Here is a 17928-nt window from a genome sequence, read left to right on the forward strand (position 1 = left end):
TGCAAGATCCTCAATCTCGCTCGATGCCGTCATGTAAATCTTCGGCCTCCCTACCCGCGTTGGAATTCCTCCCTATCCTAATCTGTGTGCGGATTCAGTGAAGCCAACCCTTCAAATGGGATAAGACCCCTCAGCTGCTTCCTCCGTTCCTCGATCCTTGCCTTGACGGCACCAACCACCATCTCGTTCTGCGGCATCTTGATACCCAACTCCTGACCCCTCTTGACAAAGTATCCGTTCAAGTAGTCAATGTCCACCATCTTGCCCGCGCGGACGGCACTGAGCAGCTGGCTCTGCGCCGGTCCCTTGTCCGCGAGCCGGTTCAGCGTGTACTTCCGCAGGGCATCCATCCCGCAGTGCTCTACAACCTTGGAGAAGTTGGTCAGCTCGGGCAGCGCCCAGATGACGTTGAACAGCTCCTCCAGCAGCTCGTCCGCGAGCAGGATCGCGTGCTCGTTGCGCAGAACCTGATCGTAGGTAGCGTCGATTGCGATAGCCATGGGCTCGATGATGCACTGGAAGACAATCGCGGGGAGCTTCTTGATCAGGTAGTTCTCCAGGCTGTATCCGCCCGCGCTGAGTCCATCCGTCGCTACTAAAGTCCGCATGAACTGGACGGCGTTCGAGCGGCGTTCGACGGGCGGATGGAACTTGATGAAGGAGGGAAGGTTGATACCACGCTCCAGGGCCGTCAGGTATAGCTTTCCGGGCTTGCGGAGCATGGATGAGAAAAACATGGGCTTGTAGTACCCTATGGAGGCGGCCATGTGCCCGAGGATATATGTTGGTCGCGTAGTAGGATCCTGAAACAATGTCGCATTCAACTCCTCCGCAACCCCCAGCCCGTCCTGGATAAGACAGATCGTCGTCCGGCTGTCGATACGGTGCTTAATGTTGTATATTGCCGAGACTGTCTGGCAGCAGGGGATCGTCACGATCAACTGCTCGATGTGCTCGGAGCTGGGTATGGCTTTTCCCTTCCCTACCCACTCGGCCTCGGCGCGGTTCTGGAAGCTCTTCCTTTCACCCTTCAACATCAGGAGACGCTTGCCCTCGAATTCCCAGCTGTTCATGATGGCCCTCTTATTTATGAGCAGCTTGACAGGCTCGAGGTACTCGTAGCTGGCGAGACGGTGGGCAATAAAGAAGGCCCGAGGATCAGTTCCCAAGATATGCACTCTCCTTCCCATATTATCTTCCTCCTTAGGTTCTTGAAGGTCCTTCGCAGCCTCCTTTCCTGGGGGAGGAGAGGTTGTGTATGGCTTCCCGATGGGTATTCTCGGTTCTTGGTCGGGCGCGCCTCGTTCGTACCAAGAGTCCTCCTCTAAATCGTCAAGCAACTTTCGGAACTTAGGCCGACGCGACAAGGGCTGTAAAGTTCCACGCTCGGGCAGATCGTCGATGTCATCGGCATCCAGAGGGAGGTTCTGCGCGGGTTTCCCGACCTTGGCCGCAGCACCTTCTGAGGAATACAATCTGATGGCCCCCCGGCCCGCATGATTGCTACCGCAGCTCCATGATGCGCGTCTGTGAGGTATTCGCGCAAACACCCGCGATAGCGGAAGACTGCAGCGTAAGGAATACAGATTGAATAACGTCCTCAGGAGCCTCGAAAGATCATAGCAACGGTATTGGTCGAGAACAGGGCGGCTTCTTCTCGAACGGACGAAGCACCTCGAGACCGGAAGCGGTGCAAAAAAATGCCCTCGCGATTCGTCCAGTTAGATGTGGTCGGGCTGGTGGGGGAGGGTAATGCTCAAGTCATCTGGGCGCAGATGATGTTTCTGGCCGCCCTCAATTCATGGCGAGGTGGAAAATTTGGGGCGAGAGTGACCCTGCGTGGGAGGGAATGGTCGTTGAAGAAGCTGGATGACGGTGACATTTTTTCTGGCAGCGGAGCGCCTCTCAAAATTTTAGCGGGAAGCTACTACGACGAAAGCACACGACTTACTCCGGGCGTCTCTGTAGAAGAATCGCCCGCTGGACCGGAACGCGACCCTTGCCTAAATCCCTGCATCCTTGCGTCGCTGATCGACTTCTTGCACATGCAATTTTCTAAGTGCGTCCCGTATGGAACTTTTGCCGCGAGTGAGACTTGATGAATACCAACAACATCATTAGTACTCTTCATCCAAGAGACTCAAAGAGCTGTGTAAACTCAACGGATCTCCCTGGATGAGCATTCGTAACTCGTTTCATTGACCACCCCTCACTCATCCGGCCTTTTGTCTGTACTCTTTTTCTCTCCTCAGTACTTATCGAAGAGTGAGGATCTGTTTTCGACAGACAGAAGCATCTCTTTCAAGCCCCCAGAAATCTGACACATCTGGTCATTTAAGCGAAGGCCTCGTCCGAGATCATAAGAAGGAGAATAAAAGAAGAAGAACAGAGAGAAGAGTCACAACGACTCGCCCACTATGGACGTCACAGACATCACTGCACATCTCGACAAGCTCGACGGCAATATCAATGAGCTGGAGGCTTCGCTGAAGCCTCTGTTGTCGAATCTCAACGAGACTGCATCAAAGCTCCCTCTGCTCGATAGGGCCAAGCTATATGTCACAGTTGCATACGCGATTGAGAGCACCCTGCATTGTAGGACATCACTCCTTCCTACCCTCTTGAATATCCTCGCTAACAGTGCTCAAGCCGCCCTGCGCGTAGGCGGCGTGGACATAAAAACACACGCCATCTCCAAAGAGCTCGCTCGCCTGAAACAATATTTTGAGAAGATCAAAAAGGCCGAAGAAGTCCCAGCCGAGAGGACGCAGGCTCTTGATAAGCAGGCCGCTATCCGCTTCATCAAGGCTGACCTGGTGTGTAGTTCCACATTTCATTTTGCTCTTCACCTTTTACGACTATGCTAACCTCATCTACAGGCCGACAACGCCGACATCAATACCAAGCTAAAGGAGAAGCTGGCCAAGGAGCGCGAGAAGGCCGCTGCGAGGGCAGCTGCGCAGAAGGGCAAGAAACGACCCGCTGAAGAAGCAGAGCCTGCTGTTGCTGAGGCTGCCAAGGCTGAGAGCCCTGCTGGAGATAGCTCGGATGAGGAGGGAGAGATCGAGGAGCCCGAGAAGAAAAAGTCCAAGAAGTCCACAGCAGCCAAGCCCAAACGTGAGAAGAAGACCAGGAAGGGAAAGAAGAAGAATTAAGCGATCCAGCACCGCAACTCACCTGCACACTCAACACCACCACCGAGATATCTCCTGGAGTTGAAGACTGTCCGGCAACCCTACATCTGGGCACACACCTCGATACTCCTTGAATACCTCCACTACAGACCAAAATGTTCACTCCAATGTGGGTGAGCGAGGGACGCCATTCCAGCCTGCCTCGCTTGCGATGTGGTTGTCGAGAAGTCTGTCGACACAACAACCGCCACATTGCACATTGTTGAAGCGGCGAGCCGTGCGTCTGAATTGGAAGAGGGAATGTGAATGGGATATTGGAAGAACATCAGCTAGAGGCGATCGGCTCATCGGTGAGGGATATTCTCATCACGAGCCGACAAGATATGGGCGATCAATTGCCCTAATGCTCATGTACTGATGGCATGATGGAACAATGTCCGGCACCAGAGCCCGCAACGTTCACAAATTTCCGGCTCGAGCTTCCTGCGTACATTTGCGTAAGGTCTTGACGCCGAGATTTGAATCATTTTGGACGATTTACACATCGAGCTTTTGACTCGTTTGGGGCATCGCCCAGGCGATTGCTTGATTCGAAGAGGTGATAGCAACAGATCAGGGCAATTGGTGACTTGTAGGCCGAAATAGAGAGATACCCCATCAAATTTTTATGATATCTGAAAACCCAGCTCCCAATGCTAAGTACAAGATGCTTTTCTTCGTTTCATTTCCTGTTCCTCCTTAGAAGTACTGTAGAGTTGTAACCTGAACAGTGGTTCAGGCCATGTCAAGGTTCATGTAATAGTGTAGACATCAGTGATTTGTTTGCACGAAGTAGTATGAAACTGTGTACTCTTTCTTCCTTGATTTCACTCTATATCTACCATCACTGTGTCAATTTCATTCTACTTTCTCAAATATGAAGTGGAACATGCTATTCTTCCTCCGAGGAATAAAAAGAAGAAAGCGGCATGTCTCCCCTAATCGACTGCCAGTGAATCGGTAGTAAGGGTTTGACTGTATTCCCGATTCATAAGTAGGCGGCGTATAGCGCATGTACAGTGCTGTCGTACCCACTAGAGCGGACCCTTCCACCCTGCAAGGCCCTGGATCCATGTGAGAATTAGCACGAATTCCATTGGCTTCCAGTACTATTATTACTTAAGCCAATTTTTTGCCCTCTGCCGCGGCCAATTCAACCTCGACCTTTCCGACCTTTCCTTTTCACTCAACCTCGTCAAGACGACACTGAACAAACGACAACACCACCTTGTCTTTCACCACGCACACGCATACGCAACCCCCTCTACAAAAATGCCTCGTCAAAGATCTGCCGGCGCTGGTCGCGCTCCTGCCCGCCCAACTGTCCCCGCGCGGACGTCCACCCATCCCCAGTCCCAGCAGCAGACCCGGCCGGCCGCCACCTACGCCGCGCCCGCGACACAGGCTCCTCACCAGCCTCCTCCTACCGCACAGGCGCCTGCGTCGTCCGGCGGCTCCGGTCTCTTTGGGCAGATGGCTAGCACTGCTGCGTACGTTGCCCCTATCTCTCTTTCCCTTTTCTCAGATCTCTCTCTCTCTCTCTCTCTCTCTCTTTGTATATGTGGTCCCTTGTTTTCTTTGCTTTGTGTTGCGGGGGAGGAAGGGGAGAGAAATATAAAGCATAGGATGTGGCAAGGGAGCGGCTGTTTTTCCTTTTTTTTCATGGATCTGGTAAATACTGACCAAGCTATTACCTGCATACAGAGGTGTCGCAGTCGGTCACACCGTCGCCAACGGTATAATGGGCATGTTCGGTGGCTCCTCGTCCAGCGAGGCCGCAGAAGCCTCCCCGCAGGCCGCCGCGCCCCAGCAGCAGAACTCGTACTACGCCAACCAGCAGGCCGACCCCAACTGCGCGATGGCGACCAAGAGCTTCACGAGCTGCATGGACGAGCACCAGGGCAACATGTCGATCTGCGGCTGGTACATGGAGCAGCTCAAGGCCTGCCAGGCCGCTGCCAGCAAGTATTAAGCCTGGGCAACGAGCTTTGCGGATGGGAAAGTGTAGAAAAGAAAGAGACAGGGAAAATAATGGATGGCATAAGAGCGACGTCGAGTGTGGTTTGATCTGGTGGGAAAGAAACCTTTCCATTCGGAACCAATGGGCGGGGGAAAAGAAGAATCATCTGGTTTGACTCAGCCCTCGCGGGTTTGATGTGCGACAGATAGATCGGGAACCAAAAAAAACTCGACTCATGATATCATACATACAGATGCTTGCATTGCATTGCGGCCTGAAGCAGCGATGCTCCGCAAATGCTTGTGAAAATATTATAACATAATTCAAGTGGCATGCAAATTCTACATTCATAGGAGTGAAGTCTAGTCTATGGCGGCTTCTACTTATCCTTGTCATCCTCGTCGTTCCGGGGCTCAAAATTCAGCTGTCCTTCGTTAGCGTTTATGTCTGTCGTAATGTTCACACGAGGGTTCTGGGTGAGGACCTACCGAATTTCCGTTGTAGAGTTGATGGTCCCCTCGCCTGTCATCAGGGTTCTGGAACCCCTTGATCCGCCCGCTACCCTCTCTTCCTGATGTCGATGCTTGGCCCTCGTCCTGATCTTGATGAGTACCACCCGCCTGTTCACTACCGCTACCAGCGTTCCCACCCGATCCTAAGCCCCCCAGTGCACCCGCAATTCCGCTCAAGATATTCATCACGAAGGCTAATACGGCCGTAATGAGCCTCGACGCGGGGTTTGTGAGCCCGGCGTTCAGGCTCGTGTAAGCTTCCGAATACCGGTCAACGGGCGTCAGAACCAGCGTTGCGCTCGGCGTCAGCCCCAGCTTCTCGAGGCTTTGCTCTTCCTCTGTGGCGTGGTCGATCGCGCGGTTCGGCAGCGGCGTGAGAATCACCTTGAATGTGTACGGATCCTGCCCGTCGGTGCGGCTCTCGTCGATCCACTTCCGCACGTCCCGGGATAGCGTGGCCCCGGACGGAAAACGTGTCCTGATAGTCGACCCATCGAAGAGTCGGATCTGAAGAGCGCACTGGTCGTGCCTCCTTGCAACTGACGAGGAAGGGACCGGGGTTGACGCAGAAGTAGCCTCTGGGACGGGTGTGCTCACCTCCTCGCCCGCCGCAGCCCGCCGCTCTGCCTCCCTCTCCAACCTCCGCTCCTCCTCCCGCGCCTTCCGCTCGGCTTTGTCGTCCGCAATCAGCTTCAGCACGCGCGCCCTCTCCTCACGCGCCTTGGCTTTACGCTCTGCAAGCTTCTGTGAGGCCTTCTTCACTGCGTCGTTCTGCTTTGTCTTGGGGTCAGAATTCTGGTCCTGGGACTCCTCGGCGGGCTTCTTGCCCTTATCCTCGCGGCGTCGCTCCTTTTCGATCTCACTCCGCTCTCTGCGTGCACCTTCACGTGTCCTTTCCGCTGCGCTGAGCTGTGGAGCAAGGGCCTCGGATGAGCTGGAGGCTGGTGCTGGTACTGCTTGGCCACCGGGCTGTGTCGTCTGAGCTGGGACGACGGTGGCTGTCGAGTTGTCTGAGGAAGGGACTGCAGCCGCAGGGGCAGGGGTCTCCGTCTGTGTACCAGGAGAGGCACTGGAAGCCATCGGTGCTTGGCTTTCCGTTCGTGCTGCCAGAGCATTTCCAACCCTCCTCAAAAATTCGGCCTTTTCCGTGCCGGCAGACACGTACTCCTTCAGCTCCCCGTTCTTTATGATCACCAGCGTAGGGATTTTCGGCAGTGGAAAGATGGCGGCCAGGTATCCTGCCTCCTGAGATCCGGCCTCCAGCCTGAGCACGACAGCATCCTTCTCCAGTGAGGGCGCAATAGTGCTGTCCGTCAGGAACTCATTCTCCCATGTCTTGCTTTCCTCCTGACCATCGGTCACAAAGCAGACAACGAGCTTCGACTGCTGCAGGGCGGTCGATATGCCTTCCTGCAGGGTTCCAGTGAAGAACACCATCTTATCAGTTGTGTCCTCAGCGGAATGTCTTCGCTGGGTCGGTTGTTGCTGATTTGGGCGATTAGCACAAATGACAAACCTCGCAGGAAAGACCAGGAATATTGCTATAACGCTAATGAACGTCAAGAGTAGTCACGGAAGGATTGTTGTTTCTTCCAGCTTGCGTTGGTTACTTAATATGTTACTGCCACCTTTCGGATTTAGTGGGACATGTGAATAGCTAAGCGTTGCACCGGGGGAGCTAAGGCACTGCAGGGTACTTCCCGAGCTAGGGGGTTCTTCCCCCCCCCCCCCCCCCCCAAAGCTCGGTAAGCTGCGGCCCTGAGAGCTCCACTGGCCAATCGCCTAGAGCTCGTTGCATCATCGCCCAAAACTTTCGATGCACCATCTATTCTCAAAACTCTCACCAATTTCCACCGCCCCGTACCACGCCAGCCAGACTGGAAAACCCCAACGCCTATGACTGCAGCTTGAGGTCACAATTACATTGGCCTTGCTAGCACTTATCACAGGAGACATCTGGTTGCTTTGCCAGTGCACCCCCGCGGTCCGGAGGAAGATCACCGGCCCTCTCTCCCTCTGGGCTTCAGAGCGGCTCCGCTTCAACACCTTCTAGTCCGGCTGAGCAGCACACGACCGCGCATTGCAGCTTCTCACACCCCATATCACCCAGTATGAAGGCTTTCGCGCGCCTAGGGAGGCACTCGCCGGCCAAATCGACCATGCAGACCCTCACAAACTCGACCTCCAGACCGCGCACGATACCGTGCCACCACCACCAACAACAGCGACCCTTTTCCCACACCCGTCCTCGCCCCCAGTCTAACGAGCCCCGCCAGCCAGCCGACGACCCCAACTTCCACTCCATTCTCGACAACCCTCCACAGCTCGTGCGCACCGGCCGCCGCCACGGCCCGGGTCTACTCGTCCTCGCCATCATCCCCATCACGGCCTTCGCGCTGGGCACCTGGCAGGTCTACCGGCTGCAGTGGAAGACGGACCTCATCGCCAAGTGCGAGGACCGCCTTGTACGGGAGCCTTTACCCCTGCCGCCGCGTGTCGATCCGGATGCCATTGGTGACTTCGACTACAGGCGTGTCGTCACGCGTGGCCGCTTCCGGTACGACCAGGAGATGCTGATCGGGCCGCGGATGCGGGATGGCGAGCAAGGGTACATGGTCGTAACACCGCTTGAAAGGGAGGACGGGAGTACGGTGTTGGTAAACAGGGGGTGGATATCGAAGCGGCTGGGGGACAGGAGGAAGAGGGCGAGGGAGTCGATGCCGCAGGGGGAAGTGGTGGTGGAAGGGCTGCTGAGGGAGCCTTGGAAGAAGAACATGTTCACGCCTGATAATAGGCCGGACAAGAGCGAGTTCTATTTCCCCGATGTGAAGCAGATGGCCGAGTTGACGGGGGCACAGCCGGTTTGGATTGAAGCCACGATGGGTAAGTGTCTTGTGTGCCTGGTCTGGAGAGCAGCAGCCCTTCATCAAAAGTTTCTTCTCAGTATCTGTTGTGGGCAGCTTTGCTAACTGATATCCTAATAGACCCGAATTATATGCAGGTCATGGAGTACGAAGCCAAGGGCATTCCTCTGGGAAGACCTGCAGAGGTCAACCTGAGGAACAACCACGCCCAGTACATCTTCACTTGGTAAGTGATTCTTTTTGTCTTACCCTTATCCGTATGAGAGGACTGGACTGCCCAGCTCCCGTCTTCATTCGCGGTGCCTGGGCATAAGTCGCTGTGGCTCGGTGCATACACGCCCTCTCCAAATTGCACGCCTTGATCTTCTGATCCTGAATATCTCTGGCGGCATGCTAACACCCCTCATAGGTATAGTCTGTCCCTCGCTACAGCTATAATGTTGTGGATGGTTATCAAAAAGCCGCCATCCGAGGTGGCCAAGCGCGTTCGTAAAAATACGCAGTGGTAGGAACTTTGCTTGTTGTTGCACATTATGGTCTAAGCAAGCTGGTCACGACCTCACCCCACTTCTTCGTCCTCTCCTGCAGTGGCCTTTCGTCGTCGCTTCTTGACAGGTGCCGGAGCAGGCATGCGCAGTTCCTGTAAGAGCTCCCTAGGCAGATGCCTTTGCGCAAGGGCATACGGAGTTGCTGAGGCACTCGTCTGCCGTTGTCTGGGGGAAATAGGGACTGGTTAGGTTGGCATGTACATACAAATCAAGACGCACAGAAATCCAATGATACCCAGATGTCTCAAGAAATAGAGGGTAGGTGGGGGATCAAATGAACATACCTTCTCATGAGGGTCAACATGTCGCTCTCGTTGATTGTCGTGCGCCCTTTGGCGTGATTTGCATATGCTCGGAGGTCATCGCCGAGCTGCTCAAAGAACCAATCTGACGCCTGCATGATGGTCGAGAGCGTGTCCGAGCTGATCTTGGCCTTGCCCGCGAATCGTTGCGCGAGCCGCTTGACGACACTTGTGGGAAGCGATGGATACTCGATGCCATAGCGAGAGATCTTCTTGCCGGGTTTCTTCACCCGTCCCGTCGACTTGGAGGAGATGTGTCTTGCAAGGATGGTGGTCTCTGCTGTTCTGTCGCCCGCCTCGGAAACATCGTCGTCTCCTGCCGCGAGATCCCATGGCGGCGCATCGTCCTCGACGTCCATCTGCTCGGCAAAGGGAGGAGGTTCGTCGTCAAGTGGCGGTGGCCCATCATCGTCGTCGTCAAAGCCAAATGGTTCATTCGCAGGCGATGAGGGCTCGCGCTGAGGGGAAGACTGCACTTGTGGTGCCAGGACTACCGTGCTCTGGTCGCCCGCATCGAGGTTGAAGTCAATTTCTCCAAAGTCACTGACTCGGCCGCCCAGCGTGTCCCGCCGCGCAGCCTCGTCATCCAGCCTCTCCAGCGCGGCGTCCTCGCTGCCCATGCCCGTACCGTCGCCGCCTGTATCGTCATCCCACTGCGGCCGCGGGAAGAAAGCGGAGTCGACGCCCCCATCCTCGTCATCACTCGGCCCGTCGCCCATGGGGCCGTAGTCACTCATGCGCATGGAGAACCTCTGCGATGGGCCCATCGTCGCCCTCCTCGGCATCTCTATGCTCTGCATCGTAAAGTTATCATCCAGATCCTCGAGCCCGCTGCTCCTCGGCGGCCGCGGGAGTTCGCCGTCACTATCGGCGTCCTCGTCGATCGGCAGGGAGAAGCGCGGTCTGTCGATAGGGAACTCGTCATCGCTGTCGTCAGGGTCCTCGGGAATCGTCACGGCGGGCCGGCGCCCCTTGCCGCTCCGCCTCTTGCGCGCGCCGCTCGTGGCGGTCGGGTCGTCTGGTGACGAGGAGCTCGACGTCGTGATGACCTTGCTCTTGGGCGCCAGGGTCTTGCTGAGGGCGCGCAGGACATCCCGCGGCGTCTCGCGCTGGTCGCGGATCGAGCGGCGCCGGTTGCGACCCGGGGTGTTGATATCATTGATGGCAGCGCGGCGGGAGTCGAGGGCGCGGATGGCGGCGCGGCCGTGGGGCGTGAACTGCGTGGGCGGTTTGCGCCCTGACGCCGAGAAGAGCTGCCTCGAGGCGCGGAAGTCGACGACCTGGTTGCCTGGTGTGCGGATGGAGAAGCGGGTGGTGGATGTCGGGGGCGCAGAGGCGCGAGGGTTGTGGACGGGGGTCTGGGCCGGATTGGGCTCGTCATCGCGGCTGTTGTTGGTGGGTCTTGGGGGGTGAGAGGAGCTGCGTCCTGGTGTTGTGCCGCCCTCGAGGGGGTTGGGCTGGCGTGGACGATTGGTTGGCGGTGGCACCTTGGAAGAGGAGGAGGAGGAGGATGAGGAGGGCCCGGCGCGGATGGGGAGAGGGAGCCTCGAGGCCCCGGCTGAGCCTTGGGAGTTTGGCATTTTAGACTGCGCGCATGGTTTTGGACGATTCGTACATGTGTATGTGAATTGGCCGTGGTTTCTGCACACGAGAAGCCACCTCAGCTGGATTTGGATTGCAGAGTTGAGGTGTTGCCAGGATGGGATGGCTAAGCTATGCTTTCGACCTCGATTGAGGATGGTGGACGCGTCTGGCGCGTCTGGACGGGTTGCTCTCCCATCATTTGCGCCTGCACGGCTAGGGTAAATGTGCCAAGTGGGGGCACCCGTGGCCTATCTTATCGATAAGTCCTAGCTAGTAGTTGAAGTATCTAGTCCTCATTGGGCCACCGCAGGAGTGTGACGCTTAGAAGGACTTTCCTATGGTCGCAACATCTCCATCTGTGTGGCCTCCAGAGCCACCACTTTTTGCGGGTTCAAGCAAGCTGTCACTGGCTTGGCGTTCTTCTTGGACTGGAGGCTTGGTCATGAGCCCGAAATTCGCCGTCGCCTACACCGGTAGAAGGGAAGTCTTGTAAGCCTCGGATGAACTCGTGCAAAATGGTTGTTGGATGTTTCTCCTGAACTGTGCCAAAGGTGTGACATCGTCGTACCAGACCTCTGGGCGTCTCGAGTTGTCGACCGGCGGTCGGGACGTCAGTAGTTATGCTCCGAGCCCTCTGGGAGCACTTTCTCCTTGTCTCTCTGCGAACAACCGGCAACACGATCCATCGTGCGCCGTGTCATCTCTTCTCTATCTCTCTCATGAGTGATGAAACCCCATGAGCATGAGAAGGCTGCAGGTCTATCAGGCGATGCGAGGCCCAAGACTCGGTATGGAGCCCTAAGGGAACGGAACAGGACGTGGTCTGTCGTCCCGGATGATCGATCCGTCGAGGAGGGCTGCACGACGAGTTTTGAAACAACGAATCAGGCAATCCACACTTGCGCCCGTCGCGAACCCCCTGGAGGAGCCAAAACACTGGGTGGTCCAAGAGCCTTGTTACATGACTTGCTTCAAAGTTGCGCCAGGACCCTCTGGACACAGCTAACAGATAGTTGACATCGAATCAAGAAAGAAATGCGCAGAGCGCGAAAGTGTTTACTTCATACAGGTCATCACCAGCAGTGCAGCCGTGGATCTAGACTACCCGTCGTACGTACAACGTATGTATGTATGCTATGATCCAACCCCGAATCGAGGATCGGCTCCCAGCGTTTCTCTACAGACACGTCTCTAGGCAAGAAAGCCTCGACGGCCCTCAGAGCTCCGGGCACAGCTTTGGAAGGCCAGTGGATCTGAGCTGCCTGATGTGCAGTCAGGATCCTGTGTTAGACCACAGAACCGTCGTACTGTAATGGCGATGACGAGGCCTCGAGCCCCTGGAGGGTCCAAACAAGGCTTTGCATTCCCGATGATCCGAGCTTTGTTGCTCTTGCTCCGTATTTCAAGTTAGATGTGGAACAGATGTTTTCCCGGGAGGAGTGAGTTGAAGAAGTGGACGGCTCCGTGATCCATCTTGTAGCCTCACTCGGTTCTGACTGTCCCTGACATATGATATGGAATGTGGTGGTACACAGAGAGGTTGGGTGCCCAGGTGACCGTCCCAACGCACCAACGCACCAAGTCCTTGCCCTGAGTGGTATGCAATGTACCATGGGAGAGACTTAGTTCCTCACATTTTCTCCGCTTCTTTTCTTCAGTTTGCTGCCAACAAATGAACAATAGCAGGCTCCGTAACGTTAACGATCTCCGTCCGCTATGAAACTAAACCAGCCAACTGGTTCTTGATATTGCTGGTCGGAAACCCAGGCGGGGGCCTATGAGGCTAGCAGAGATCTCCGTCTTGTTTATCTACTTTGAAAGACCAACTGCAACCCAAGAGATCCTCTGCACTAGTGACGCCTCTTGCTTCCTGTTCCTGACGCTGTGTTTCCTCGCTGGCCGCAGCCGCACACTGCGCGCTCTAGGCACATTCTGGAAGAAATCTACCATGGTTGTACGAGATAGGTATGTACTTCCAGGCGTCTCACCACCTCATTATGTACTAGAGTTGCCACAGGCCTGTTGAAAGTCCTCAGACCCCACCGTTTGATGAAGACCTGCCCGAAGTGAGGTACCGATGCTTACAGGCTTCAAGGGTGAAGTACTTCCTATCTCCCTTGTCACAAATTGTGTAGTCGGCCCCTAGCTCGTTACCCCTACCCGCTAGTGAGACCAATATGGTAGCCACCCGCCGTAACCTCCAACCTGGTAGTGTGTCTGTATCGCCTGGAGACGCTCTTCGCCGCTTGGGGACCCCCAGGGGCGGTGGGGGGAAAAACCACTGGCAGACGAGACCCTGGGGCCCTGCTAGCACACTCAAGCACCCTATCTGGCCCACTGTGCTGAACCTGAATCTTCCTGCCTGCGTGGTGTGCGTGTGCTACTCTTCCCCCCCCCCTCCCTGACCTCCCCTGACCTTCAACTCCCGTTCTCAAGTCGTGTTGCGGCATCAATCCGTTCCGGTCGTGTCAAAACATTTCTGTCTTCTATGCGGCAATACCAAGATTGACTCGTTCCTCCTGCATCCTTCATAGCTTCTGGACCCCTTTGTGATTATTGTGTGTTGATTTCTCTGTTTTGTGTTCTCTTCTTTTTTTCCCTTCTCCTCTTCCTCCCCCTTGTCACTACTGCTGTCATTATCACACCAATCATCATCACCAGCAATCAACGACATCATTACGTCGCGCGCGCGAGAAAGAGGAGAGGCCTGAGCTCTGTGCCACCCCAGTCGAGCCATCGCCTACTACCCCTTGCCCTGCCTGCCCTGTTCTGCCCTGGCCTGTCTTGCCTGGTCCTCTTTTGGTCTGCAAGCGCCACCCTGATTACCACCTCACACATTCACATCCACTCTATCACACATCCTGCTTCATATCTGCAACCACAGACGGCCAACGAACTCCTTCCCAAAGCTGTCGTACCAAGATTGAGGCTTAAACAAACGACTCTCCCCCCATCAACCTTCCTCTGTGCAATATCCAACGACCACAACTCGACCGTTTTACAAAGCATCACCCGTTTGAATTTAATATGGCCGCTCCCGGCGTTCAGTCTATCAAGGTTCGTTCCCAGCGATCACTGCATCGGCGTCGGTATTGGCCTTGGCTCTGGCATTGCCACCCTCGCAGCTGGAGGCGGCTCGCATGGCCTCGAGCAAGACCATTCGTGCAGAGTAATCATGTGAATAGCAGGCTGACCATTCCATTTTCATCAACTGCAGTGTGTCGTGACAGGTGATGGTGCTGTCGGCAAGGTACGTTCTAACCCGTGTCCCATCTCTCCCCTCTTTCTCTCCACCTCCTCTTCGCCCGCCCGTCGTCCCCTACCGCGACCCGTCGCATTCAACCATTTGACTTGCTAACCTCAAACGGCAGACATGTCTTCTCATCTCATACACCACGAATGCCTTCCCAGGCGAATACATTCCCACAGTGTACGTGCAATTGCCAATCGACCTACCACCTTCATCGTTTCGCCGGAAGCGCTCCGGATGAGGACCTTCACCGCCGCCTACTGCACGTGCGACAACAAAGACTGATGATTATTCTCGTACAGTTTCGACAACTACTCTGCGAGTGTGATGGTCGATGGGAAGCCGATTAGCCTGGGACTTTGGGATACTGCTGGACAGGAAGACTACGACCGACTTCGACCTCTTTCCTACCCTCAGACCGACGTCTTCCTCATCTGCTTCTCCATCGTCAGCCCGCCATCGTTTGATAACGTAAAGGCCAAGGTGCGCAGACCAACCTCCTTCTTTTCCCGGACTGAACCTCGCCTCGCTGGAATCCCATATTTTATGATGGATGGCAAGGTTTCATATCCATAAGTGTTTTTGAGACTGACACATATCTTGCAGTGGTTCCCCGAGATCAGCCACCATGCTCCCAACATCCCCATCATCCTGGTCGGCACCAAGCTCGATCTGAGGGAGGACCCGAACACGATTCAGAGTCTCCGCGACAAGAGAATGGAACCCGTCACCTACGATGAAGCCCTGCGAACTTCCCAGGACATCAGGGCACACAAGTACCTAGAGTGCTCTGCATTGACCCAGCGCAATCTGAAGGCCGTCTTCGACGAGGCTATTCGGTACGAAATAATCCAGCTGTCTATTCCTTGAGACCAACTTGAATGACTGACTCGATACCTCAATACAGTGCTGTGCTCAGCCCGAGACCCCAGGCGACCCAGAAGACGAAGAAGTCGAAATGCACGATTCTGTAAACGACCCGACCGGCCGAACCATGGCAGAACTCGTGCTGGACCAATTGATCGCCATGCGACGTCGCCGCCGCCGAATTCAATGTATCAAGAGAGGGGAAAAGCTTTTAGAACGGCCGGACTGCTTAACCTCAGAAAGGCTAACCATCACCTTTTAGAGGGGAGCGTGGACAGGGGGGGGGCACCCATCCGATTTCCAAAATATTCTGCTGCTACATTTCCTGCGAAAGCATCCTATGAACAACGAGGGCGGGCTGAGGCGAACGGATGATACCGTTAATACTCTTTCCCAGTGTATTCTTGGAGCAGAAAAAGGCCTCCCTCCGATGGCATTGGGGAAGGGGACTTCGTTCTTGGCAGTGTGACTATGGTCTTCTGGCATCTGAGTTGCTTTGAAGCTTGGAACATCACGGTCTCAGCACAATGTCGGTCTTCCTAGCCAGTTTCTCTTTGTTTCTTGTGCAGCAAGATGGGCGTACACACAGCATCACTTTCAAATGATTTACAACAACAAAAACAACACACACACACACACAAACCCCAAGCCCCTCAAGGATATCCCCAGAATTTTGATTTGGTTCTTTGTAGATAGCAGCTGGTGAGGTGAGGATTAGCCAACCAAGGGGCTGGTAAGGGAAGGAGAGGAGACTTCTGATATTTTCGCGTGTTACCTTTTTTTTTTTCTAGCCAAGGGTTTCTGTTGTTTGGGATGGGAGTCTCCAATACTTCTTACTACATGTAACCTCGCATGATAAACACTGATCTCACAAAATATCTGGTCTTTCGGACTCATAGTGAAACTAACGAGACATGACAAACTGTGCTTGATTTTCTAGCAGTCTCTGGTGGAGCTGAAAGGGGTATCATGCGAAAGCATAAAACTAACTCTATCGAACAGCGCCATGAGGCAAATGACGCCCCGGGCAAACATAAAACAGCTTCTCGCTGGCGGTACCAATCATAGGTAACGACACACCTCACTGGTAAAATTCCGCCGGGTATGGCCTTCCCCCACGACCCGGAATGCGACCGGCTGTTTCCTACGACCTGCGACCCGGGACGTGAGCACGCCTGCTCGGGTGAACCATTTGTTCCTCGCGGTCCTCGTCCTTCTGCACGACTTCCTTGCCCGCCCTCGCCTTGGCATTCTCCAGCTTCTCCTGCTCCTCCTTCGCGATGCGCCTGCCCCGCTGCTCGTTCAGCCGCCTGTTCTTCTCGGCGACCTTGTCCATGCGGCCCTCGGTCTTGCCGCCGCCACCGGCCGTCAGCTCGACGTTGATGCGCCGCGTGGAGCCCTTGGCGTCGGTGAGCTCGGTATGGTGGAACTTGGCCAGGCACGTCTTCATGTGCGCGTAGTTGTCGAACTCGACAAAGGCGATGCCGCGGGATTTTGAGGGCTGGCTGCGCTCGGTCAGGAGGCGCACGGAGGTGGGCTTCAGGGCGGCGAAGTGGGCCTTGATGTCGGCTTGGGTCGCGGTGTAAGGGAGGTTGCCTGTTTTGCGGAGAAAAGGGGGGGGGGGAGGGGGACGGATTAGCAAAATCGTAGAAAAAAAATAAAGGGGACTGTAGGGACGGGGGAGGAGAGGAAGATTTACTGCACGTACCAATGAAGCATATGAACCTGTTGTTCTTGCCAGGCTTGCTATCGTCCTCATTGACAGCATCGACGTTGCTCTCCTTTTCGCCATCGGCTCCTTCCTGCTCTTTCTTGGCCTTCTTTCCCTTCTTTGTTTTCTTCGTGTCGCCCTCGGCCTCTTCCACAGGGTGGTCGTCCTCACCAGACTTGGCCTTCTTCGCCTTCTTGTCCTTCTTGCTCTTCTTCTTGCCCTCCTCTTCGTCCACAGTTGTCGTCGTCTCAGTAGCCTCCTCTACCTTGTTCTTCTTTTCTTTCTTCTCCTTCTTGCTCTTCTTGCTCTTCTTCTTCTCCTCTTCCACCGCAGCACCCCCCTTCACAACAGCATCCACATCTATAGCCTCATCCTCAACATCAAACTCCTCATGATTCAGAGCCTCGGCTTGCTCGGCCTTGCGCTCCTTGTGGCTCTTCTTCTTGTCGCCCTTGCCCTTGTCCTGCTTGCTCTTCTTCGCCTTCTTGGGCACGGCGGCCGCGGTACCGTATTCCTCTTCCTCCGCTTCGGTAAGCTTGCGCTTCTTAGACGGGGTCGCGACCTTCTTCTCCGCCCTGGAGTCGGACTTGGACATCTTTTCGTTTCTTTCCTTTTTCTTCTTCTTCTTCTTCTTCCTAGATGGGAAGGGGAGAGTTGCACAGGTCTTGTACTGTACTGTTGAATTGGCTGAATGGAATTTGGTTTTTGCAGGAAAGGTCCTAGCTCTCTCCTTACAAAGAAGAGGAATTCGGGGAAAGGGAGAGGAAAATTTATGTCGGGCGGGGAATGGATATACTCGAAAAGATGTTCACATAATTTTCTGCCGCCGTTCAACCTTGTAAGAAGAGATGACAAGGGAAGGAAGACAGAAAAAGAATATGCGCCAGTGCGATAAGATAAGAACAATACAGTGGCACTATATCCACCATACTACCCACCACCTACCATTCTACCTGAGGCCACTTCCACTCCTGGCTGGTATCATGCGGCGACATGTAATTGATGCCTTCGAAGTTCTGGACACTTTCAGACCTAGTCTTGCCTCCCTGCGGAACACCACTTGATGCCTTTTTGAGCCACTAGTTACTGACACTGACGGCCAACAGCAGAGGCGTCAGCGCCTATATTGGAGCCACCCTTGTTTACATGAAAGTTCG

General features: G+C 54.9%; 8 protein-coding genes across 8 annotated transcripts; 4 read left to right on the forward strand and 4 right to left on the reverse strand.

Moving 5' to 3' along the window:
- Positions 1-77: 77 nt before the first annotated feature.
- Pan5 (putative Pan5, 2-dehydropantoate 2-reductase) lies at positions 78-1190 on the reverse strand (the record flags this gene model as incomplete). Its single annotated transcript, XM_040917348.1, has 1 exon — positions 78-1190. The coding sequence occupies one exon, from the start codon at positions 1188-1190 to the stop codon at positions 78-80; it is 1113 nt and encodes a 370-aa protein (XP_040776040.1).
- A 969-nt stretch (positions 1191-2159) lies between these two features.
- Lrp1 (putative Lrp1, nuclear exosome-associated nucleic acid binding protein) lies at positions 2160-3835 on the forward strand. Its single transcript, XM_040915216.1, has 3 exons — positions 2160-2595; positions 2650-2816; positions 2880-3835. The coding sequence occupies exons 1-3, from the start codon at positions 2418-2420 to the stop codon at positions 3153-3155; spliced, it is 621 nt and encodes a 206-aa protein (XP_040776041.1). The 5' UTR covers positions 2160-2417; the 3' UTR covers positions 3156-3835.
- Positions 3836-4358: 523 nt separating this feature from the next.
- Mic17 (putative Mic17, mitochondrial intermembrane space cysteine motif protein) lies at positions 4359-5306 on the forward strand. Its single transcript, XM_040926394.1, has 2 exons — positions 4359-4663; positions 4878-5306. Exons 1-2 carry the CDS (start codon positions 4446-4448, stop codon positions 5143-5145), a joined length of 486 nt encoding a protein of 161 aa, XP_040776042.1. The 5' UTR covers positions 4359-4445; the 3' UTR covers positions 5146-5306.
- Positions 5307-5462: 156 nt separating this feature from the next.
- Positions 5463-7235, reverse strand: Ubx7. The gene is made up of 3 exons (XM_040918361.1): positions 5807-7235; positions 5622-5734; positions 5463-5557 (listed from the first exon to the last, which is right to left on the reverse strand). Exons 1-3 carry the CDS (start codon positions 7080-7082, stop codon positions 5513-5515), a joined length of 1434 nt encoding a protein of 477 aa, XP_040776043.1. The 5' UTR covers positions 7083-7235; the 3' UTR covers positions 5463-5512.
- Shy1 (putative Shy1, mitochondrial inner membrane protein) lies at positions 7198-9018 on the forward strand (the record flags this gene model as incomplete). Its single annotated transcript, XM_040924752.1, has 4 exons — positions 7198-7227; positions 7904-8528; positions 8630-8735; positions 8919-9018. The coding sequence occupies 4 exons, from the start codon at positions 7198-7200 to the stop codon at positions 9016-9018; spliced, it is 861 nt and encodes a 286-aa protein (XP_040776044.1).
- Positions 9019-9068: 50 nt separating this feature from the next.
- On the reverse strand, positions 9069-9718 carry Hhf1 (putative Hhf4; the record flags this gene model as incomplete). The annotated part of the gene is made up of 2 exons (XM_040924217.1): positions 9069-9222; positions 9342-9718. The coding sequence occupies 2 exons, from the start codon at positions 9716-9718 to the stop codon at positions 9069-9071; spliced, it is 531 nt and encodes a 176-aa protein (XP_040776045.1).
- Positions 9719-13480: 3762 nt separating this feature from the next.
- On the forward strand, positions 13481-15167 carry M406DRAFT_106985 (uncharacterized protein; the record flags this gene model as incomplete). Its single annotated transcript, XM_040915215.1, has 6 exons — positions 13481-14000; positions 14161-14193; positions 14315-14373; positions 14496-14676; positions 14800-15032; positions 15101-15167. The coding sequence occupies exons 1-6, from the start codon at positions 13971-13973 to the stop codon at positions 15165-15167; spliced, it is 603 nt and encodes a 200-aa protein (XP_040776046.1). The 5' UTR covers positions 13481-13970.
- A 1037-nt stretch (positions 15168-16204) lies between these two features.
- Nop6 (Nop6, putative RNA-binding protein implicated in ribosome biogenesis) lies at positions 16205-17366 on the reverse strand (the record flags this gene model as incomplete). Its single annotated transcript, XM_040921565.1, has 2 exons — positions 16205-16656; positions 16769-17366. 2 exons carry the CDS (start codon positions 17364-17366, stop codon positions 16205-16207), a joined length of 1050 nt encoding a protein of 349 aa, XP_040776214.1.
- Positions 17367-17928: the final 562 nt, after the last annotated feature.

The sequence above is a fragment of the Cryphonectria parasitica genome, assembly GCF_011745365.1.
Source record: "Cryphonectria parasitica EP155 unplaced genomic scaffold M406scaffold_5, whole genome shotgun sequence".
In the NCBI taxonomy this organism is placed as follows: Eukaryota; Fungi; Ascomycota; class Sordariomycetes; order Diaporthales; family Cryphonectriaceae; genus Cryphonectria; species Cryphonectria parasitica.